The sequence below is a fragment of the Megalopta genalis genome, chromosome 5 (genome assembly GCF_051020955.1).
Source record: "Megalopta genalis isolate 19385.01 chromosome 5, iyMegGena1_principal, whole genome shotgun sequence".
In the NCBI taxonomy this organism is placed as follows: domain Eukaryota; kingdom Metazoa; phylum Arthropoda; class Insecta; order Hymenoptera; family Halictidae; genus Megalopta; species Megalopta genalis.
In genome coordinates this window covers 7,041,945-7,066,715 of record NC_135017.1, presented here as the reverse complement: position 1 = coordinate 7,066,715, position 24,771 = coordinate 7,041,945, and the positions used below count along the sequence as shown (strand labels likewise).

Below are 24,771 nucleotides of genomic sequence, written 5' to 3'. Positions count from 1 at the left end.
TAAAAAGACACCATATATGATTATAACAATAAGAAACAATGAAAAACAAAGATTAGTAACGAATAATTTACATTCATTGAATAAACATTTACACTTCTCGTACATACATGAATAGTACTAGAGTAAAATAAAATTATACGATTCTCGCTTTTTTCCCAAATTTTGCGGTGTATAGGAAAACAGTCCGATTATATAACGAAGCAAATTATTCAACACGTCTTATAATTATAAAAATAAAGAGAAAGAAAGATTGTAAGATGTACTTTACACATATGATAGAATACTTATTATCCAACTTTTAAACTAGTTACAATATTTGGAATACAATATTCTCAGAACTATAATTTTACATATAAAAAGTCTTCTTAATAGTATGTATTACAACCTTAACTGGGCAAGAATTAGATAATTAGCAACATTTTTAATTTTTTTAATGCTTTTTGCTAAAGACTAGACAAAACTGTCTTCAAAGATTTTCTTTGTTCCTTTATATTTTCATTTTCTAAAACCGTATCCAATCATCAAAACCTGAGACTTTTATATTAAATTTCAGTACGTAATACTTTCACTATATTTCCATTCAAAGTAAATTATGAATTATGAAAATTATGTTCCATATATTTTGCTTTCCTTCTGAAGCAAATAAAAAATTTATATAGAAACGTTGCACACAAATAATGAAATATTTGTTTCTCTGTGCGCATTGATTTTCTTTTTTGCTTGTATCATTTATAATTGTAATTGATTCTAATCATGATTACCGCTGGTAAGTAAAATTAGAGTTAACACTAATATTGTTTTCCAAACAAAAGGAGAATGATAATCGTGACTATAATATTATCGTAACGATTTTCGATAATTTTACCATTATTAACCGTTAAAAGTTATATGCATTTTTATTTCTCTATCTGCAATGTATATCAATATAAATATTCCATCAATGTAGCTTACGTTGCAATCTTATTATCATTCTGCGCTTTTTGGCGTAACTTCCTGTTTCTTCCTTTATTCTTAACGCCATCGTCAAATGACATTATGAAATATCATTATGATTCGTGCAATAACTCCTCCAAAACTATTTTAAAATAGTTTTGATGATGGAAACGATCAGTTGCCGGCGGAAACTGTAGATAAATTAAAAGTATTGTACATCAAAATCCGTTTCCTTTAAGTAAAAACGGCAAAAAGCAAAAGAAATTATAATACTTACAATACAATACAATACAGTACAATATATTGTAATATTTATTTAAAATTTAATCATTGTATATGAAACTCAATTTAATCTAAAGTCAAAAATTAATTTACTTCATGTAATGAAATACAGAATTTCATTTTGTTATAAGTGAACGATTATTTCTTTAAAGTAACTTTTTATGTTTCAACATACAACATTAGATTTTCTGAATGTGTACATATATTGATTATTAGATAAATTCTTAATAAGATTAACGTAATTATGTTTTCAAAGTGTATATTTTCTGACAATTATATCACTGGTAACAATATTCAAAGTATACTACAGATGAATATTATTTCCATTTTTCCTTCTCAAACAAAGACCAGTGTAAATGGTCCCATTCTAGGCTATACAAAAAAGAAATCATCATTTAGTTTATTGGGATCCATACATGTATATACATATAGTATATACATTTTTTCATATATATATATATATATATATGCAGTTAATCACAAAAATCTACATACACTTATCAAGTTTCAAATATTTAAAATCAAGAAACAAGGAGATGTAAATAAACAGAACATAAAGTCTACAAACAGTTACCTTTAATATATTACTACAATAATAACATAACAACAAATTTTATGAATCGTAATCTACTAATCTTAATAATATAGTAAATTTTCATGATTTTGTAAAATGCGCGAAATCTTTAGTGTTTTCAAATATTTGAATTTTATCAAATGTACATAGACTTTTGTGACCGATTGTATAGATAATATAGTGTGGTTACCGTCGGCAACTTTCTTAAAAGATATTGAATGAATATGTAAATTAGTAGACGTAGACGGTAATATTGTATATATAATTTTCTTAAAAAATTAATAAATGAAATGCAAGTAAAAAGGCACTATATCTGGGTGTGGGAAACAATCAGGTATTTAGGCCTCTCTAATTTGTTTGTTTTTTCTTCTATACCATATACTTCCAGTAAATCACAGTTCTCTCAGTAAAGAAGTTACGCCGTTGCGATCGAACAACTTCCATTCTATTACACATATAAAGTCTTATTTCGTTTGGTACTAAACATACGTATATCAAGAGGAAAATTAGTATAAATTAGAAACAGCCACTCTTAAATCAACTTGGTGGTATTCAATAATACATTGGAAGCATAAAGTAATATCTTTTCTTTTATCGTACGTCGTTTTTATAAACTAGGATGGAACCATTATGCTCTATAAACGATGAAATGCTCTTGTTTTTTTTTCAGTTATTAATAATACTTGACTAGTTGTGGGAGAAATTATTAATTGGCAAGAGAATGTTGAATTGTTCCACGCATAGCATACCATGCCATGTTTTTCAATGATGTCGAATACATTTCATCGTTATGTAAAAAGACCGATGTTGCTTTTTTTTATATTGACTGTCGAGGATGACACTCATCTAACAATCATTTCATTAAACAGGAGTTTCATGATCAGTCTCTTCAATTCTTCCCAATCTCCATGCATTTGGATCTCCAGCTGCTGCAAAGTAACAATGCAAACAATCTTTCACTTATTTGACCCAGTAGGTGTCACGATATTTGAAATAACGATATATGTATCTGTAACACGTAAATTGTGTTTATGTACAATTATAGCAAAGTTTTCTTTCTCGACGATATAAATTTATCAAGTGTAATACACCTAAAGCGATTTGTACGAGCAAGAGAAAAACCAATAACTGGATTAAATCTTTAAAAACAGCAATGAGAAAAAGAGAGGAAATAAACGAAAATGTACACAAGATAGTATGTTGCTATCAGAATTTGTATTTTGATTTACAGAGAGTGAGCTTAAAAAAGTCTGATAGTATCAATCGAATTGAAACCTGGGAATCGTTAATATAAATCAAATATAAAACAAAATTACGTAAGCACAAGGACAACTCACCTGAATACAATAACCAGAAGAAAATAACAAATGAAGTTACCCGATGATATTTGTATAATATATGGGATATCCATTGTAGAAACATAATACATATACATCACGTACAAATTTGTGCTAGGGTAATTGCACAGCCTGTGTCACAGGGATATTACAAGGAAGACTGAACATTATTGTGTTGCACAGGATCTAAGGGAGGTGTACGTAGGTGATTGATATGATGCAAAGTGTTGTTCAGCACTTCCTGAGTCGTGTACAGCAGCGGCATTCTCTCTTCTATCCAAAGCAAAATCAAAATTGATGCACAATTATAAGAGTGTAGTAACAAATATATAAATATATGTTATTCGTGTCATTACTAATTCGCAAACACATGCAGAATTTTCCATGCAACCAACAGTTTTCAACTACACCTTCTAAACAACGATTATACTGAATTCATAGTACAGTTATCATTATGAGTGTAGGTTTATCTCATAAAGTAATATGAAGATATTTTTGTGTATTTCTAATGTATCATTCTAAAAAGATCTGATAAAGGACTGCCTAAAAAAAATATTTTGATAATATGAAACTTGAAAGATAAATCCCACTGAACATTTGATAAATTATATTGTTTCTTGCTTACTATGTACATATATGTGATAATTTAATTTTAAAAATATCTGGGATACGTTTCATTAAAACAAACAAAACAGCTTAGTTTTCGTGCAAAGAGTGGAGCATGTGCAAATATAACTGCGCCGAAAAAGTATAGTACTGTTTATGTAACTAGAATAGAACTTAAAATATCTTAGAAGTTACAAGAGATAACAGATATAAATAGTTTATTGCACGTTGATATTCCAAAAATTTACAGAATTTTAAATTAGTTTATTTTTATTTATGTCAATCTGATTAATCAGAAAATGATTAGAAAACAAACATTAACGAGCAATAAACTATAATCACTGCAAATCATTGTAAAACAGTGAACCTTTAAGATTCAGCAAAATGCATAAGTTCCATGCCCATGCATAAGTTCCAAGTAGATAATTGAATGGGTAAGAATCTTCATAAAATTCGAAGTACATTTTATTTCATTTAAACGAAATTTAAACCTTGATGTTTGTATTTTTTACAAATATTAAAAGAACTTCGAATTTATATAATGACTCTTGCCTGCAATGAGCTTATGTACTTAAAAAAAAGTTTAAAAAACAACTAGGATTAGTTGACCTAATTTTCTGACATACAATACCAAAAACTTACCTTCGGCCTCAACCGATGTTCAAAGTTCCTCCCCCCTTCTGTATTCATACATCCAAATAACTTTCCGCATAAAACACAAGGAAAATAAAAATACTAAAAATACACTAATGTTCTGCAATACAAAAATACAAATACATAAAAAACAAACAAACGTGGAACAAGACTATTGTGAAAGAAAAGTGTGTTTAAAAATGAAAAAGCGTTTGTTCCTTAGGGAAGTTTCAAAAACGTTTAATTTTTCCAAACTTTTTCATTTCAAGCTCCATTTTACAATAATCTTGTTTCTGTTTGTTCTTTTTTTGTACGTTTGTTTTGTGTATGTACTATTGTTTTCTGTGGGAACTTATGTGAACATCTGTGTATGAAAGAAGGAGAGGAATTTCGAATACCAGTTATAGGCAGAAGATAAGCTTTTGTAAGTTAGAGAACCATGTTTAAAGAAAATCTTGTAATTGAAAAGTAGAATTATATCAGAATATATACATATACGTGTATACAAACTTATTTCATTATTATAACAGCAAATACTAAAAAATTTTTGAGATACAGACAAATTCTTTTTATAAACATGGGTACTGTCAACCGTTGTGTATGACATATGTATATAGTGTTATACATATTTAAAATAATACAAATAACTGAAAAATTGATTAGTATAATCACATCTTTAGTATGTGTCATTGTACATATATTACAATGTTATTTTTTTATTTGGTCAAGTATCAATATCAACTACCAAAACTACCCAAGACACGTAGATAATTATACAAGTAAAAAGAGAATAGAAGACTAAAATACAAATTTCTATACGAAAGTACGTGTTAAAAATTTCATTTTCATAAATATAGCTATCATAACGAAATGTTTAAACAGAGGTATTAATAACAAATATGTAATGCTCCTTCTGGATTATAATCCTATGTAATAAAAATGTTGACTGATACTTACCTTGAAGTTGACGACTGATGAGAGCAGTGATACCTTGACTATCACCAGTCTTTTTCACAACGAAAAGTTTGGTGTCAGGATCGTTTTCTAAGGCTCCAATACCACTCAAACCAATTACTTGTCCATTTTGTTGTTGGTGACTACTAGCAGCCATTGTTTCACTGACCTTCAATTATAATATTTACACAAATGTATACAACTTAAAAAGACATAACATCTTGTTAAATGAATCAATACATAAACCTTGTAATGGAAATTCATATACCTGCATTAATTTTTTTACTACATCCCTTCCCAAAATATGATCAAACACTGCCTGCAGAAATTGATCACTAATTATGCTTAACTTTAACTTGTCTCTATGCCATAATAATATTCTTGATTCTACCATAGCTGTTATTGATACCTAAAGAAAAAATTTCATAAGGTATTTTAACAATATTTCTTCAACAGATAAATTAGAGAAAAATTTTACAAACCTGAAAGTAATCGTCCGTGGAGACACCAAACCATTCTGGAGAATCCAGGAACTGATGTGGGAAGACAATGTGTAATGCTCTTCCATTTTGTGATACTACTAATCTGAAATGATTTCAACGGAACATTTACATAATTCGAAAACGAATATACAATATACCAGATAGTTTTTAAACGTCTATTCTAGTTTCACTGAATCTGTGCACCATATACTTACTTTCCAGAAAGTACCAAAGATAAAGAATCAACTTTTGTCACTTTTTCTTGGGCATAAACTTCTTGATATTTCAACTGTCGTATAACCTTCATACAATTTAATACTTTTTTAAACTGTTGACGTGATACCCTTAACGGCTGGAACACTGCAATATATACCTGTATGAAGAAGAACAAAAATAATATATTAAATTTACATAGTATATCAGATTAAATAAGATATTAGTATAAAAACAATACTCTTCATGAATGTTTTGCATATTACTTCTGCCAAAATTATTATTTGTCATTCATATTGAAGTAACTTATGTGTATTAAAATAAAACCATTTTATTTGTAATATTTTTCGGTAATTGATTGTTTAATCTTTTACTAATTAAATACAATCATCTTAATACAGAAAGCATATTCTATAAAGAAATTGCTCGTGTTACATGTATGAAGATGCAAATGAAGGATAGTATATAAAAAATTCCAGCATAATGCAGATGCAATAGCCAAACGTACAAGCAATTTACAATGATAACTATTTCTAATATATCTATCTAGAAGGTCTAAGACAATAATATTATACTACCTAAAATACACAATGTTAAGCTACAAATAATATGGAAAAATGTGACAATAAAGTATAATCTTTTGCAAGGTACATATATCAAATGTTGCTTTAAAGATAAGTAGACAACTCAATACCTGGAATTACTCATTTCTATTTTGTAATGGTATTCATTACATTGACTAGCACAGTGCCTATTTCAATCACTTTTAGTCTTTGAAATATTTTTTATATTAACTATTTATGTAGAAAAAAAGATACATAATTATGTATTTATTAAAATTCTTATTCATGTCCAGAAATAGATAGTAATCACTACTTTACAAGTAACTACTTTTCTATAATTTTAATGGAAACAGTTCAATTTATATCACTATTAGAAAATAAAAAAAATATTTCAACTTAATGAATAGGTGCACATTATGTCCATGTCTATCACTTCATTGTAGATCTTGGAAGACTGTTATTTATGAGAAAATTGAATATATCATCCGATACATCTAATACCAAACATGGTTCACATTAATGCCTAAATCAATTGCACAATTAAGTATACATAATAGATAAAAGTAAGAACGTTCTGTGATACCAATTCAGAGAATCTTTCTTTTGTTCTTCTCTCAGCTTACCTCTTCAACTTCCCTTGGAAACTTGATAGGCCTGAGCTTGTAAAGAAGCGTGCATACATGGACGAAGTTGATGGCAACAAACAGAACATTCCAGAGAGCAGCGTCCAGCCAGCAAGCTATTGTCCAGCCCCACAAAGCAAGAAAGGCACAGCCCACGAGTAGAGTGCACCTTAAATAGAGTACACCATGTATGCCACTTGGTGCAAGGTGTGACAATAGAAAGAAGGCATTTGCTAGTTGAAAGTAGATGTGGTTCACAGAAATTCCTTGATAAGGTTGGCAGGTAAGAACTCCGTACAGAAAAGTTGGAGGCACTATCGGCGAATGTGGAGAACCAGATCCATGACTGACCACTGATAGACCAGTAGCTGCAAAATATTTTTATACATACTTATATATACATAAAGTATCACATCAGTTTTATGTTTGATTTTTAAAGAAACTATTAAATCATTCCAGAAAGGTAAAGTGCTAAAATATCATTTTCAACATATACACATGTACATACCCGCTCTATTATCAGTGGTCACATTCCTACATTCGTCGTTTTCATGATGTGTTGAAATTGGTAGTGATACTTCTGATGTGACAGTATTATGAGGAACATTAGATGCAGCTGCATTCGTTAAGCTGGCATCAATACCAAAATATGTCCCAGAGAAGAATACAAGGAATAAAATAGAAGCACGCCAGCCTTCTCGGCTTCCTATAGGATCAAAACAGATCCACATCCCAGCATCACCACCAAACTAAATCAATTTCGTCTTACTCTGTAACATCAAAAGAAATGTTTTTCAACTCTTAAAACACAATGAAATGTGTTCAACTCATTGCACAGATGAAGTATATATAAACTGATCGCTGCATACTTATTCATAGAAGATATTAAAAGTGAATGCTATGTGTCACTCGCAAATGTCCTATCATCGTTCACATTCTACTCTCAGCTAAAATTAGAGCTTGAAGACAAATACCATCTTGTAGATTTCAAATTGAGGAAGGGTATTTGCATTACCAACAGCTGCGGGAAGACTATAGAAACATCTGTAATCCAAATACACACAACATGACACATGCTCTCTTTGTATATATTTTTCCTACCGTTTGCTTGAAGCAAATTGTATACATTTGAATTTAATATCTCGAATAATAAGCGAATCGCTTAACAAGAAGATTATCTGACGGGTTACATTGGTACTTTTTATTGACATGACAGAATTGTTAACCAAAGATATTGAAGTACGATCAAACATGAGAATACAAATTTCATCGTCACTTACAAATATCTGAACTGTTAAAAGCTAAAATTTCACAATATACACAGCTATACAACGATTGATTACGTTTAAATTCGTTGTCGGATATATTAAAGCACGTTGCAAAGTATCGTATCGAAATCAATAAATAACTTACTCATGGAAAATTTGGAAAGATGAGAGCGTACGCAAGGCATACAGATGAAAAAATCAACGGTGACGTCGAGTGATATGATAGTTGAAATAAACTGAACTCGTACACGAAAACGAAACAAACTTGCTTATCTAATGAACGTCAAACTAGCAGAAAGACGTTACTCTAGCAAGGACAAGTACAGGCAACGGTGTGGAGAACTGGGAAGCAGAAAGGGGATAAAATAGGCCACGCGGCCCCTAATTTAAGGTTCGTTCGAAAATTGACTAGCAAAAACTAACATGACACGCGAAAAATTACAGACCACATAGCTCTTATACTGCGACAGATTATCTATAGCCTGGAAATGTATAAGACGGCTAATCAAATGTAACGAAATCCCCCACGCGTTTTCTTTGAAATTCAAAGTTTTTACAAATATGAATGAGCGATCAATCTGCATCTTCATTCATGCGTAACCGTTCGTTATTTATCGACGCTCAGCGAAACTTATGCATGCAATTAACATGACGTATTTCAGTTAATTTGCATTAATTGCCTATCGTATACTATTCTTCCTGAATGTTAATTACAAACGATCAGCTTTTCACGAAATGACGAGTCATTCTGAATAATGCAATTTTAATTTGTTCATTATTTGAATAAGAAGTAACTTATATTGTCGTTTTATAATTTTGACGAAAGATTTTAATGTGAACAGTGTGCAATATGCTAAGACAATTGTAAATTTTTTGAACGGTTTGAACTATAGGCACGTGTATGTAATGCCGATTTAAATAAACTTAAACAATACAAATATTTAATTGACGTACAATTTTTCCTTTTTCTAGTTTTTTCTTCTACTCATCGGTTGAGGGAAAATGGCAACGGAAAAGGATTTAATTAACGGTAAAAAATGTTTTATATAGCATATATAAATAATATAAATTTCATATGCAGTAGAAGTTATGTTACATAAAATATATATTTATTTATAAACTTTTACAAATTTATTTATTTATTAATCAAGTGACAAGTAAAACAGTTAGAAGACATATCAAAGTCTCAATCTATAATTTATAAAGTTGACATAATTTACATGTATTATAGGAGTCATTTTTAATTTAAATTATTTCTTTTATTACTACAGCTGTAAGGGAATCACTGATGAACCATGGAGAACTATCTCGTATAAAAGCTGAAATGCATACAAAGATCATACAGATATTGGATAATTCAAATAATGGAAGCAAACAAAAATTACCAAAACCAACTCAAGATATTGCACTTTTGAATGAACTTATACGGGAGTATTTAGACTGGATGGGATACAAATACAGCTCCACCGTTTTCATGTCAGGTATTAAAACATATATTCCATGTAATGTACAATAATACAAATGAATATTTATAAAATAAGACATGTAAAGAAATGGTATTTTTCAGAATGTAACTTGTCAAAGCATCCCCTGGATAGATTTTTACTTGCCCAGAATTTAGGAGTAATAGAAAATGAGAATGGTACAGAATTACCATTGCTTTGCAATATTTTGGATACAGTAAAGACTATGAGAAGTGCGTGAAGATTATGATAAATTATTCTCTAACAGTTAATATAAATCGAGAATATAAATTGAATTTTATATAAATTTGAAGACAGTTAGTTTTCTAATTAATTACAATGCTGGAAACATAATTAAATGTTCGTCTTTTTGTACGTGTACAATATTTTATTCAACAAGAAGAAAGATAAATTAAAAGAATCTCGTCTTTTTATTTTATGACGTCTTTTACATATTGACAGTACATTACGAAAGTACAATATAATGCTGAGATATTGGAGATCTTAAATATAATTGCTGTTACTTTCTAAAGTATTGTACCGGATTTCTTAGTGATATCATTATCTACTGAATGCTATAATATACATCACTTATTGTAATGAATTTACTTACATCGTTTTATTCTTGAAATTGAAATGTAGACAATTACATGTAAAGGCCTTAATAACATTTCAAAAAAATGAAATATACGAAATTAAACATCATACTTTGTTTACCCACTCGTTATTTCATTAAGTGTTTCATTCCCAAAAATGTGTTAACTATTTGTAGCAAGTAATAAATCAGTAATGACTGTTTCAAATTAACTTTGAACACTGTTATAGTATTATAAATAGAGAAGAAGTTTTCTACTTTGTTTTGCATCGGACAACCATCGTATTTCGGTGCATAGAATTCTAAATAATTCTGATTGAGAATCCCTTATATTAAAAAGCATTCACAAAGAAAAAGTTCTTGTCAGAATTCAATTTTAAAATAGTAAGCTTATCTAGCGATATCATTTGTGCTTCGACTTTTTCTTTTTCTTCGACTGTTTATTTCTACTCTTTGATTTCTTTGATTTCTTTTTGTGTTTCTCCTCATCGCTGCTTGTGTCAGACGAATCCGAGTACGAGTCTGAATCCGAGCTGCTGTCCCTCTTGGCGGACTTCTTTTTCTTGTGCTTCTTGTGTTTTTTCTTCTTTTTCTTATGTGACTCGTCCGAGCTATCCGAATCCGTGCTGGTCGTGTCCGAGCTACTAGACGAATCCTCACTGCTCGTAGATTTTGATCGCTTTTTAAGGGACTTTAAATCCATCTCCTTCTCTATATCTGGCTCGTCCAGTTTTAATTTCTTGGTAGGCAATGATATTATTTTGCCGTCTTCGCCGTCAGATTCGGAGTCCGAAGCGCTGTAGTCAGGCTCGAAGCTAGCTTCATCAAGTATGCTACGTTTGCGGTCGGAAACAAGTCTCGGATTCTTCCGTTGTTTCTTCACGGTCTCTGCAACCGGCGGCTCAGGATTCTCATAACTTATTTTCGCCTCACTGGTCTCCGGTTTCTCCTTCATCAGAAGACTATCTTTATGCTTTTGCTTCTTCTCCAAGTTCTTTTCTTTATCCTTTTTATGCTTCTTCTCCTTCCGCTTCTTATGCTCTTTAGACTTACTTCTGCTTCGATGCTCTTTCTTCCTCTTCTTGTCTTCTTTTGACTTTTTGTCTCTCCTCCTGTCCTCCTCGTCCTCCTTACCCTTCAGAAGACCCACCTTTGACATCTCGTTCCTTTTGAAGGTGCAAGTGGGCGTTTTTCCTCTTCTCTCCCTATCCCTCTCCTTCTCCCTATCCTTATCCATCCGATCGCCCTTGGAATCATTTCGATTTGACCTGAAATCGCCTCTGGAATCCATCCTCGGGTCTCTCTCGGATCTCATATCGTGACGCTCGCTTCTGAAGTCATTTCTGTCCTTCGAGCGGTCTCCTCTGTCCTTGTTGTCCCGTTTCCTGTCATCGAGAAACACCTTTCGTTCATTACCTGGCAATGTCAACGACGAATCGATACGCCTTTCCAGAAGCGGTGAAATCCTCTTGTCTCTGTTCCTAGGCGATCGACTTCTAGATTGCGTTTCACTCTTTGTCTCGCGTCTCTCTAAGAAGCTTTTGATAGGGCTGATCTTTCTTTCTTTACCTTCCTCCACTTTCTCCCCTAATCTCTCCTTAGCAGACAGTCTCGTAGGCGAGTACGTTTCTGGAACTGGTTTGAATTTTGTTCTGTCTAATTTAGCTTTCTTTACCGGTTCTGTGATTTCAACGTTTCGTTCGTTGCGCCCGACGTTTATGGTCACGTTTACACTCTTCCTTGGCTCTCTGTTGACTTCAGCTTCGAGCACTTTAGGCTCTGGATTCTGGTACAGCACTTTCCTACTTTCGCTGATCTTCTTAATCTCGATGGGTCTAATGGCGTTGATGGCTTTCTGGAAAATCGCGTTTTCCGCTCGTTTTAATACTTCCGATGTAACTACTTTAGTAGACTTCGGTTCGTCTAGTTGTATTTTTTCTATAGAAGACTCGCATACCTCGTCTGGTTTCTCTATGGTGTCGTCCCTCTCCCATTTGGAAAGCTCAGGTAAGGGAGCCAAGAATTCATCCTTCTTCGGTGATTTGTCTTCCAGTAAAGTGTTTTTCTCTTCCGTTTCGTTCTCAGATAGTAAAGAATACTTCTCCGTGATGACAGTATTTATTTCCGCGTCGTCTAATCCACTGTAAAGACTATCAATAGGTTTAATTTCAGATTTTAACTCCGGAATTGGTTTGAAATTAGGGTTCGGGGGATTTGTTCCGAATTCCGTATGATCGATCCTCTCTGGACTAGGTTCGTTAAACTCTGGCGGTTCTGGATTCATAGCTAATGACTTATCTTCGAACTCTTCTTTAATTGACTCCTCCATCAGAACTTCTGCAGGAATGCATTCTATTCTAGTTTCAATGTTTTCTTCTTCGTTAATAGGTTTCATGGTATCAGGTTTAACAGGCGACATAGTTTCCTGTCTAGTTTCCACTATCGAATCCTCTTGTTCAGATGATTTGATAGGTTCATCTTTCGCTACCTCTTTCTGACCTGCTTTCTTCTCCTTCTTCTTTTTCTTTTTCTTTTCCTTATCTTCGTCCTTCTTCTTCTTTTTCTCTTTGATCTTTTTCTCTTTTTTCTTTTCTTCGCTCTTCTCTTCATGGTCCTTCTCCTTTTTCTTTATACGTTCAGGCGACAAGTCTTTAGCATCTGTCCGGGACTTTTGTGAGTATGGCGTGGGACTCTTCCTATTCTTTTTTCTTTCTACAGATCGTCTCTCGTAACGTTCGTGTCGGTCCCTATCCTTTTCCGACTCGTAATCTCGTTCACGTCTGTCTTTCTCGCGATTACGGTTCTTATCATCTTGTCTGTGGCGATCTCTTTCATCTCTGTAACTGAACAAGTTTTAGAGTAATATTCATGAAATACATTTGACAGAGATTTATAAGTTGCTGCACCCTATCACAAATTTGTTTTCACTATACTATCCTATCGCAAAGACGGAAAGTAATACCCACCGATCCTTGTCATAATCTTTTTTCTCAACATGTCTATCATCATCACGACGGTCACGTGTGTGCCTGTCGTCTCGTTCCTTTTCTTTTTCTCTCCTGTCACGTTCATCTTTCTCACGTGGCCTGTCGTCATGATCTCTAGGTAATACTTGTCTGTCTCGATCTTCCCGATCTCGATTAAGAACTCTACGATCTCTGTCGTCTCTCTCACGTAAACGATCGTCACGTTCACGTCCCCTGTAAAAAGCAAATATTTCTTAATTTTAAATCATACTAATTCTTTACAATTCCTTTGCACACATGGTACTCCACATGGTTACCAAAACGTCTGGAACTGTCCAGAACAGTTACTATTATGCAAGAGACTGTATCCAAGATTGTAGGAACTAGAGGAAGATAAATTATTAATTTGTAGCTAGATGACCTAAAATATGGTAGCCTGTTTCTCAAAAGGAAAGACACGAGACAAATGTGTAGAGCATAACGTTCTATAAAAGAGTTAAGATTACTTTAGCGTGAAAAGCATTTGATTACCTGTCCTCTCTTAATCTGTCTCGCTCTTCAGCATCGTGATCTTTGAGAGAGTGCTCACGATCTTCTTGATCTCTTATTAAACGTCGATCTCGATCATCGCGCGATGATCTATCAGAATGCTCAACCCCTGGTGGTGAGAGATCATAGTAACCCTCGGTCCCAGGAGGAGCAACGTCGTCGAATCTCTTGTGTGGAGTGTCCCGTATAGGACTACCAAAACGTTGCGTAGATGGTCCGGGATATCTGTTGACAAAAAATTCACAAAAGAACGTTTATATTAATGTTGATCCACCAAAAAAATATATTACAGAAGCTTCTTTCACTATCAAAATAAATATGTTGTAAGTTCCTTAAATGTACAAAATACTAAAATTCAAAAATAAAAATAAAACTTGTTATACAATTAAACTGTGTATCCTATAAATTTGTATTGAGTTAATTCAAATTTATAATAATGTAGAACTGTACTTTGTTTCTATAAAAATATTTATGAAAATGGTTTTTATATTTAATGTTACGTATATACTTTGAACATGGATCAAAGTATAGCTTTTACTATTTTTCAAATAGATATTGTTAAACAAAATTTAACTATTGTTGTTTTCTTACTAAAACACTGCCATGGAAATTTGAGACCATTGCGAGAGAAAATTACACTAAAGCTGAAAAGATGAACAGATAAAATTACTTAGTATCAAATAGATTAAATGTACTGTCTATAATATCATAAAAACGAAAAATAAATAAATCAACATTTATAACTTCAATTATATTCTGAATACAATGAAAAATGTGTAATTATATTGATTGTATTCTCGCTCAAATATTAAAAGTACATGGATTTACTCACCGAAAATATTACTAAACCATACAAATACTATTAAATAAATAAATACAGTATATAACATAATTCTAAATTTTTTTGTATCTCTTTTGTTTCAATAGTTTCTTTGGTCTGGAAAGCGTATACTGTAACATTTTACACGTCAAGTACTGAAAAATAGACAAAAGAAAATGTATTTTTTTATGTTACAAATGTTGATTTGGCCCTGAATTCACCTGATTCAGAAACCATGCAGATCTGTCAATCAGCTGGGTAGCTTCCAGAATCTCCGAGCAGGTCCTTGTTGTATACACTTTTCCTTGCTTCTCTCTTCTTCTCTCACTTTTTTTTTGATTATTTGTATATTTCATAACGTAATAGCATTATGTACAACATACAAATAATATCTTATATGCATGCAAATGATAAAATTATTCACCCAACAATATAGAAATAAAACGAATTAAAAAAAAAGAAAGTGAACATAGATACTTGTGTTATTTTCAAAAAATATTTCCTTGTGTCGCGTACACAGAAATTACATTCTTTGTAAGCAAATACAATTATACCACTATAATGGTATTAAAAGAAAACGTAATATTATGAGATACAGTATTAAAAATACTTATGCTGCTACAAATATGTATAAGACTCAGTGTTTACATATGGATCCGAGTCGAAGTGTAATCTATGTTTTGATATGAGCTTATGTAAATAAAACTGATATTTATCATAAAACATTACGATTCAAGTTCATAATTTGAAAAATATGTGTAAATATGCTAGCTTTTGTAGTATGTATGTACCTCTTTTGACAAAAATTTAGATACTAATATCACAGAGAATATATGTATAAGGTACTGGAACATTTTCTGAGCTATGCGAGACAAAAATGTCTATTCGCACGTGCCCTCCTATCACATACCTCCTTTTTCTGACAATTTGAACAAGATCATATAAGAGAATTCATAAATAATTTTCAATCCTCATACTTTTACCGATACTATTTTATGAACCAGCGTTAACAAATTATATGCGATCATCTATGTATATATAATTTATATAGCATATAATTGTTCAAATTAACTGCTCGATTATGCGAATAAGGGTTGATAAGTTATCACAGGCAGTACAATGCTTAGTTTAACTCTAGATTGTATCAGTTTCCTAAATTACCTTAGTGCAAACCAATACATTCAACATAGTGTAATTTTAATAACAGTAGCAGAATTTACATTGAAGAACATGCAACTAGAAAGGATTTTTAGAAATAGAGATCATGTATTTTGTAACCAATTCTTTGTCACTTATACGTTTAAAAATTAATTCATAACTCATTAAAAAAAAAATATGCATACATAATAAAAGACAAATGATTATCTTGTTAAAATTTCATACTACTATTAAATCCTTTCATGTAGATGTTTTCCAATTTACACATAAAATCTGAGTTGTTACTAAAACGGCATATATTACTTTAAGATCAATATCACTAGCCTTGTCAGCGTTAATTGCAACATTTCCGTAATGTTCATCCCTGCAAATTTTTTTTAGCAATTCTTTGTATCCAAGGGATACCAAAAGATTAATTATAGTACTGGTACAATAGTACCTAAAGATAACGTTTAAAGGAATTTCAGCAAAACAAAATAACAGTTTGCATCAATTATGTAAAATACTAACGATCCAGAGTAAAGGGAAGATATTAATAAAAAAAATGAATACATCCCTATTTATAATTTATCTATAGCAATATTATATAGTAATAATATGCTGCTAGAATCTCAATTATCCAAGATTTCACTACCATCAGAATGTACTTTCGTTACTTTAAAGCATATATAAATTTATAGTTTTGTACTTAAGTTTTAGTTTATTGTCTTATTAAATACCTAAACTATTTCTTATCTAAAATATAATTTGGATAATCAAGATTGCTACATTAAATTTGATGTAAAAGTTAAAAACTCTACGAATTGCTCAAACAAATTAAAGATCATTTTCAAGATTTATCTAAATACCTTTTACGAAATATGTTTCCGTAATGTACGCAGTGTCTCTGAATAAAAATACAGCAAAAGAATACAACAGAAAATACACATACTATATGTATAAGATACACGCATCCAGTTCACACAACTATGTATTAACTTGCATAAATATATTCTTCCTTTCATAAACAAGTGGAAAGATAACGTACGGTAATAAATAATATCTCTCAACGATTATTAATACTACTTTAGTGAGATCGTTTTGCAGTACATAAGTAAGTTATGTACTTTCTCTCAATTCTTTATAAGAAAAATATCTTACAAATTAGGTTGCAAACAAAGTAATGACTGCTTTCAAACTAATTATTTACCTACAAAACAGTCATTACATTATGTACAAACTAATTTCTGTCATAATTATTTATGTATGGTAAACTCTTGCATTCGAAATACGTAATAGTATGTTATTACTATTATTAAATAATAAAATAATTCATGAAAATCATGAAACGAAATATGTATTCACCTTCATGGAAGGGAAGACAAAATGTTTTTACATTCTAATAAATCACCCCGATGTATGATCAGAAATAGGAAATCTCACCGCACACTACCATTAACATATCACATCGACGTTGGCACGAAATTTTCCTTATCCAAATAGTTGTATAAATCTGTTATCTATTCTTTACATTCATAACTTCTTCAAAATATATTAGCGCAACTTCGCAGTACTTATTTCAAGATTAACTTGAAGTATCACAATCTATTTATATGTTAAATAAATAACATACATACAATAGGCGTTTGATAAATAGCTGTTACACACACACTTGCGCACTCACTCTAATCTAACGGCTATGATATTGTTTTATCAAAATCACTGAAATAAAAACTCTATGGTGCCAAAGGAGTCACAATGTAGCAGTAACAATTTTTTTATTGATGGAGGTTCTTCAGAGATTTCAAGATCAAGTATATTCTTTAAATAAACCTGCATATTTTTTTATATAATCAAGAAAACAATGATTCATGAGATATTTTAAACTATGTACAAAATATCTCATACACTCTACTCTTCCGAAGACCTTCTATCTGGATAAAAGTTATTATTACTACGTTATGGGTCCCTATACGGATACCAGACAACTTCATTTGATGTCGCTAAAAATAATGGAGATGATTACAGTGATCATATTTAGTAGCCCACCCTGTATATCACAGCGAAAAAACGAAGAGCCCTTCTTGAGGCCTTAGTGCAGCTACTTGTCAAGCGCCTACTGTGTATATATATATATACACATCCACATAGTATGTATTCAACTGTCAGTTTATACAACTATTTCTTTGTGCGTGCATGTGTATGTGTTTGCATATTTTTTATAAATAAATATGTATATGTATGCTCATACATATATATACATACATACGAGTACTATGTAAGAAACGTATTTGCATACACATTGTCTTCGAACATTATAAAATTAATCATCTCACTCATATTACATATTCCGGAACGGTATTGGTCTTAAACCGGGACAGCGGCATAAGGTACGGTAGACTGTCTGCTTAGCGTGTACATGAATTAAAGTACTATTGAGGCGGAAATACCTGTTGTAGGAATCATAATAGTCTTTCCTGTCCGTAGGCGGAGGTCCCAAAGACATAAGCGGCGGTGGGTGACCAGTGACTAGATGCGGCAACAAAGGTGGTATATTATGTTGTGTCGGTTGGTTCCTTATCGGATATCTCTGTATTGGCCTGTCTCTAGGAGGTAAATCACGCTCCCGATCACGAAATTGATAATCGTGTGCCGGCGAATCATTGTAGTAACTATTATAGCCTTCTCTGGGCTCGCGTGATCTCGGTCGTTCTCTATCACGATCCCTCTCTCTTTGAAATCTGAAACCATTGGTAATTAAATCTTTAACGTCGAATTTTAAAACATTTTTAACAGTTGTTTTATGTACATACCTCAGAGGTGATCTAGCTGGTGAACGATATCTAGAAAGTACTTCTCTGTCCCGATCACGGTCACGATCACGATCACGGTCGCGATCGCGTTCTCGATCTCGATCTCGATCCCGATCTCGCTCTCGATCACGATCACGATCACGATCACGATCACGATCACGATCACGATCACGGTCGCGATCACGATCTCGATCGCGCTCTCGATCTCTTTCTCTGTCCCTTTCTCTATCTCGTGATAAAGATAATCTAGGGGACTGACTACGTGAATACGATCTAGATCTGCAAAGTTACATATTTTATGCAATAGCCGTCGATACGCATTGATACTAATTCGAAATATGGTGGTAATTTGATGTACCTGCTAATCGAGAAACTTCCGCTTCTTGATCTACGTTTCGGAGTGCGACTTCGCGCTCGTAAAGGCAAAGGCGATCTCGAAGATCTTCTCTTCGAAGGAGGGCTTCTGGATCGGCTTAAACGAGCCGGGAATGGCGATCTACGACCGAACGATCGTGATCTAGATCTAGTATAACTGCGAGATCTCGATCTTGTTCTGCTTCTCCTTCTATGTTTTCCAAGCCTTCTATCCCGTTCATCTTTCTCTCTTAGCATTCGTTCAAAAGCTTCCAGAGGATCGTCAATTATACTAAAAAAGTAATATTAATAACGATATAGGTTATATATCATGTTCAGCAATTTGCTTTATTACGATTTTCTTAGCTTTCTGGAGAAGAAATATTTATGAAAATGGTATCCAGTATATTGTTTTGATAACTACTAACTCACCCAGGTGGATTGCCATTATGTATATTTCTACTTAAACCTGGTGGTGGGGGTTGTAATCCTCGATAGCTGACTGAAAGATAAAAGTAGTAATTAATATATTTGTATACACATTCATGAAATTTAAATAATTACTCACTGTGGTGCATTCCTCTGATCGGTCGTGGCGGTCCATTATAGTTTCTAGGTGGTTGTGACGGTCTGTATCCTTGTTGTTGATAAGGAGGCCTTTCATACCGAGGAGGTCCATAGTGAGATCCTTGTTGATGAGGATACATTGGTATCCGATGACTCATATACGGATCCGGCAGTAATGGTGCGTTATGTGGCGGTACATTAGGTGGTGGTTGATTATAACTTGGTTGTGGAATACGATCCTCCCCTGGTGGAAACGGTAAAAGAGGTGGTTGATTGCCAGATGTCGGCACGTGTAAATGTGGTTCATCAACCTGAAATATTTATACATGTGTATCACTAATACAATAATAAAAACTCATTTTGTATTAATATAGTATGTTGCACAGTACTAATGTGAAATATGTTACACATACCGTTGGAGTGCCTGGACGATCTTCAGTTGATCTACGTATGGCACTATCATAATGCATACTAGGAGGATAATGTCCATCGTCTGGTGGTAGCCCTTGATAACCTTTTGATGGGGGTGGGTTCATTAAATGTGGTAATGGTGCTCCTTGAGAACTATAATCACTATGTTGAGAATGCCTAGGAGATAAAGATCGTCTTCTACTCAATGGTCGCAAATTTTCAATTCTACGGCCACGTTCTCCACTTCTAAATTGTTCAATATAAAATTAATATCATATAGAAACTAATAATGTTCAGATTCTACTAATTAAACTGTGTTACCTATCACGATGACCATCTCTGCTAAAACTTCGCCTTCGTTCTCTCGGTTGTCTTTCTCCCAAGTATTCATTCTCACGATCTTTCTTTTCTCGACTTGGAGGATCGCTTCTTTCTCTGTCTCTTTCTGGAGAACTCCCAATAGCAGGTATTGGAAGCAAAGGTTCTGTTCCTGGAGGAGGTGGTACCTCTGTTTCTTCGTCTGTAGTTAACTTTGTTACAGAATCACTTTGCAAATCAGATTCTGATGTTGATTCAGGAAGAACTATTAAATACAAGTAATATTTAACATAATGCTTCGATTTTATTAACGGATATTATGGTATTAAATAATTTTCAATGATTTCTTTTCACAAAGTTGAAAAACTTAGTATTTTGTCTTTCTATTTGAGGTTAAGTGCAGGTGATATCAGCTAGTTCATAAATTTAAATGTAACTTAACCACTATATAACAAAACAAGTTTATGCAAAGGAATCGAACCCATCCAAATGTTATAAAATAACCACAATATGTACTGCTACATAAAGAGAAAAACATTTAAACCGGATTTATCGTATATGTTCTTTAATGGCGGCGTCTACCCGGCAACTTCAAAAAAAGAAAGTGATTTTATATCAAGAATTCATGTTACAAAATTCATTCGATCTGTCTTTTTATTAAAATTCTTTGCTCCGATTTTTAAAAATATACGACTAAATAAAATACTAATTTGTATATTTATTATTGTTTTTATAAATGGACATATAAAATAATAATGAACAGTATTTTAGAAGACCTTTAGTTTTAATAATAATTGATTTCTCATCAGTGGTATTATAATTATAGACATATTTATAGGTAGTTTATTTTTGCTGAATATATTTGCCATTTATTTATTGGATTAAAGGAAAGTTATGAATGTTCTATTTAACTCTATTATATTGTTATATTCTCTACTTTCAAAAATTTTCTTAATAAATACTTTAATTTTTAATAATTGATCCATAAACATAGAAATTTTACATTCATTAGGAAATTTTGCAAAATATAGAAATGACTTATGAAAGTAACTTACTTGCTGTTTGCGGTTGTGGTGCAGTGCTAGCTGGAAATTGCTGAGGAGCAGAATCAAAATTTGTTGGCTGTATTTCCGTATTTTCTTGAGAAGGCGCACTTGCTCCAGCTGGAGTTTGGACAGGTTTGTTTTGATTCAATGTTTGACTTGCAATGTGTTCAGCTTTTTGTTGATCTACTTGTCTATTTGTCTGAGTAGGCTGTCTATACGTTTGTCGTTTTGCATATCCAGTTTCATTCTTAAAATTCATTACAGCAGTTCGTAAAAATCGGTTGGGTATAAGAGTTTCTGGAGACACATCTTTCTCATTGCAATCTGGACATTCGTGTTCTTCAGATTCTAATAAGAATGTACGGATACCTATCGCACGATATACAGAAATGATAAAAACATACAAGTTATCTACAGTAAATTATAATCGTTAAATAAAAAAAAAATTACATTCGTCGCAAAATGAATTCCCACAACATGGTATCATTACTGTATCAGTCAGAAGATCTTTGCAAATGTTGCATAACAGGTCTTCTGGAATTTCAGGCTTTTCCACGGCAGGCTCTGGATCTTGTGAGAATGGTGGTCGCTCCTTTTTACCTTCTTTGTATGCTTGACTATAGAAATATAAAATATTGTAAATAATGTGAATGTAACTCCTTTTTAAATGTTGAAATATTAAAACTTACTGATCAATGGCTGGAACTGCATACTGGCCAGTAGGAGTCATCATAGCACCAGGAACTCTTGGTCCTTCTACTGGAACCATAAAACTTCTAGGAATGCCTGTGCTTTTCTTAATTTCTATGGGTTCCTGATTTGTTCCTAGTGGACAATTCTTTATCCAATGACCAGGTTGATGGCATTTATAACAACGATAATTTGCAGGCACATCGCCAGTTTGATTGGCTCCACGTATTTTCATGTAACTGTTAAAAACATTGTTATTATGCATTAGCAAATGAATACAAAGAATTTGAGAAAAATATAGCAGAAGAGATGAACAAATAAATCGAAATAAGATAATAGGAAATTCTATTAGGTAATTCATATACTTTGATGGATCGTAATCTTGGGTTGACTGAGTCATCATGGCACGAATTTTGTCCTCTTCGGAGCCATCGAGTCGTGTAAGATCTACAGTCCGACCAAGATTTGCTTCATCCTTTAAATTACTAAATGAAGGAGTTTCACTTCTATCCCATGATCGTTTTTGTTGTACAGTCAATGGAACCCTGGCAACAATAAGGCTAGTATTCTTTGCAATCAAGGCATTATCATCTGTGTAATCTAAAAAATTAATTTAACATTGTGTTAACTTCAACATTATATTTCATGTGATAGAAACAAGTATGACACATTTACCTTCTTTTGTTTGCGCATTTGTTATTTGCAAATCAAAATCTGTATTTTTTCCTATACGTTTCTGATGGAAAATAGCTTTCTTCAAATCCGCTACAGAAATATGTAATCCATCAAAGGACACAGTGTCATAGTCCAAAGTGGACTTAAATTTATAGTGTACTGACATTGTTGTTATTTATATATCCTGTGAACAGACAATGAAACATTTCTTTCCTAAATGATGAGAATAAGTACCAACATTTTTTAATAACTTCACTGTTTCCAATATTATTTAAATTGGAGCAGAAAACTCTTATACTATAAACTTTACTCTTAATATTTTATGGCAAAATAAAATGATATAAAATAAGATACCAATAATCTATTAAACTTAATACTGTATTAAGTTACTTTATGATAAGATTTACAATATTTAATATTATTGTATACAAAATTTATTACTCTGAAAATATGTAGTTATTATTAGTTTATCATTGCTCCGAAGAGGAAGATTTTGTTACCCATTCACAACACACATCATTCTAGTTTACTTTCATGTGTTTTTACTAAAAGAATGCTAATTGGATCTGCCTTAGAATTTACACAATATTCAGACACACACACACACACACATACATCACTATGTATATTACTCAATTTTTTGTATATAGCAGTTTTAAAATATGTTAAATGTTTGTACACAAAATTCTCCAATATTTCAAAAGAAAGTCAAAAAGTACAGCCTCAACGAAATAGGTATACAAAGCAAGCATAGTACAACCACATCAAATGCAGAGAAGTAGTCTTTTTTTGTCATAATAGGTTAGTAGAATTAGATATACAATACAGTGAAATGTTGAACATCAGGTAATTAAGAATATATTAAAATTATGTGAAAGATCGAGGCGAAATATTTCGGAATAAGTACAAACAAGAATAAATGTGCAGTTATTACCTATTAACAAGTACTCACTACAAAATGAGTAAATTCAAATTGTGCAAGCGACAAACGTATTTTCATGGAGAACATACAAACATGATTCTCGACTTCTGACATGTTGTAAGGTGTAATAAATTTTCTATAATGTCTTTCGGGAATCTCAGAATCATCAGATATATAACCTATACACACACGCGTCTACTAATTCTGATAAAAGTGAGGCACTACGAACAAAACACTGGAATCGCAAATCCGAAAAACACCAATTGACTATATAATTCAACCGTGAGTGTAGCAGAGACGAACAGACATTGAATTCATAGATGGCACAATCAATAGTGCATACACGAATAGACGAAATAGTTGTCCACTTTATTCCAATTTCCCCAAATATACTAACCAAAACCATAGAGTATATTAGAGACGAAACTCCTGTTGGAATTTGTGACATGTGTGTCCCCAAATTTTTGTCGCCTTTTCTGAATTAATAAAGCCAAATGAAGAAACATATGAATAAGTTAAAAAGTGTTGCAATATTTAAAAATTATTTTTATTTTGTCATGTATGTAATTAAATGTAAAAATTTGTAAAAAACAGATTTAAGACGAATTTCACATTTGTTTTATATAGATGTTAAGAAATTGAATTGATTTCCAATTTATGTTAGTAAGTTCTGAAGCTGTATTCATGGTGTACAAACTTGAGTACGCATATGCATTAAATGTAATGTACTCAAATGGATGTACTTACAGACGCATGCGTTGTAGAAATAATTTCTTGAAAAATAGCGGGATTTAGCTTCTGTAAATATCCTCTGTGACAAAATGAAAGCACGTACTATATTATCATATTCTATGATTGATTTACAGCGCTGTAATCGCGTGTGTGATTATTATGTACTGTGTAATTAATTTATTTTGGCGCGTATTTTCTTCCATCCGTTATATTATTTTTACAGCTTTTTAAAAGACAAATAATCA

The 24,771-nt window shown here is 32.2% G+C and overlaps 3 protein-coding genes across 10 annotated transcripts; 1 reads left to right on the top strand and 2 right to left on the bottom strand.

Annotated features, from left to right (window-relative positions):
- Positions 1 to 52: 52 nt before the first annotated feature.
- LOC117222416 (popeye domain-containing protein 3) lies at positions 53 to 8,754 on the bottom strand. Of its 6 annotated transcripts, none has more exons than XR_004490689.2 (10): positions 8,614 to 8,754; positions 8,070 to 8,244; positions 7,709 to 8,000; positions 7,201 to 7,568; positions 6,017 to 6,174; positions 5,802 to 5,904; positions 5,588 to 5,728; positions 5,323 to 5,488; positions 3,127 to 3,399; positions 53 to 2,718 (listed from the first exon to the last, which is right to left on the bottom strand). XR_004490689.2 is itself a non-coding variant. In XM_033474092.2 (9 exons), exons 3-9 carry the CDS (start codon positions 7,929 to 7,931, stop codon positions 2,651 to 2,653), a joined length of 1,227 nt encoding a protein of 408 aa, XP_033329983.1. In that variant the 5' UTR covers positions 7,932 to 7,970; positions 8,070 to 8,244; positions 8,614 to 8,754; the 3' UTR covers positions 53 to 2,650. The 6 variants fall into 6 exon arrangements, 3 of the variants coding, with proteins under 3 accessions (XP_033329983.1, XP_076378224.1, XP_033329984.1); XR_004490688.2 differs by having other exon boundaries at positions 7,709 to 7,970; XR_004490690.2 differs by lacking the exon at positions 8,614 to 8,754 and adding an exon at positions 8,481 to 8,585 and having other exon boundaries at positions 7,709 to 7,970.
- LOC117222417 (centrosomal protein 20) lies at positions 8,720 to 10,636 on the top strand. 3 transcript variants are annotated; one of them, XM_076522110.1, is made up of 4 exons: positions 8,720 to 8,859; positions 9,441 to 9,498; positions 9,740 to 9,949; positions 10,036 to 10,636. In XM_076522110.1, the coding sequence occupies exons 2-4, from the start codon at positions 9,471 to 9,473 to the stop codon at positions 10,170 to 10,172; spliced, it is 375 nt and encodes a 124-aa protein (XP_076378225.1). In that variant the 5' UTR covers positions 8,720 to 8,859; positions 9,441 to 9,470; the 3' UTR covers positions 10,173 to 10,636. The 3 variants fall into 3 exon arrangements, with proteins under 3 accessions (XP_076378225.1, XP_076378227.1, XP_076378226.1); XM_076522112.1 differs by lacking the exon at positions 8,720 to 8,859 and adding an exon at positions 9,183 to 9,361; XM_076522111.1 differs by lacking the exon at positions 8,720 to 8,859 and adding an exon at positions 9,183 to 9,367.
- LOC117222415 (uncharacterized) lies at positions 10,340 to 24,140 on the bottom strand. The gene is made up of 16 exons (XM_033474090.2): positions 23,807 to 24,140; positions 22,873 to 23,056; positions 22,563 to 22,797; positions 22,197 to 22,436; positions 21,958 to 22,124; positions 21,517 to 21,876; positions 20,465 to 20,726; positions 20,146 to 20,389; positions 19,734 to 20,043; positions 19,598 to 19,667; positions 19,170 to 19,457; positions 18,812 to 19,090; positions 18,449 to 18,739; positions 14,024 to 14,266; positions 13,493 to 13,726; positions 10,340 to 13,369 (listed from the first exon to the last, which is right to left on the bottom strand). Exons 2-16 carry the CDS (start codon positions 23,036 to 23,038, stop codon positions 10,930 to 10,932), a joined length of 5,829 nt encoding a protein of 1,942 aa, XP_033329981.2. The 5' UTR covers positions 23,039 to 23,056; positions 23,807 to 24,140; the 3' UTR covers positions 10,340 to 10,929.
- Positions 24,141 to 24,771: the final 631 nt, after the last annotated feature.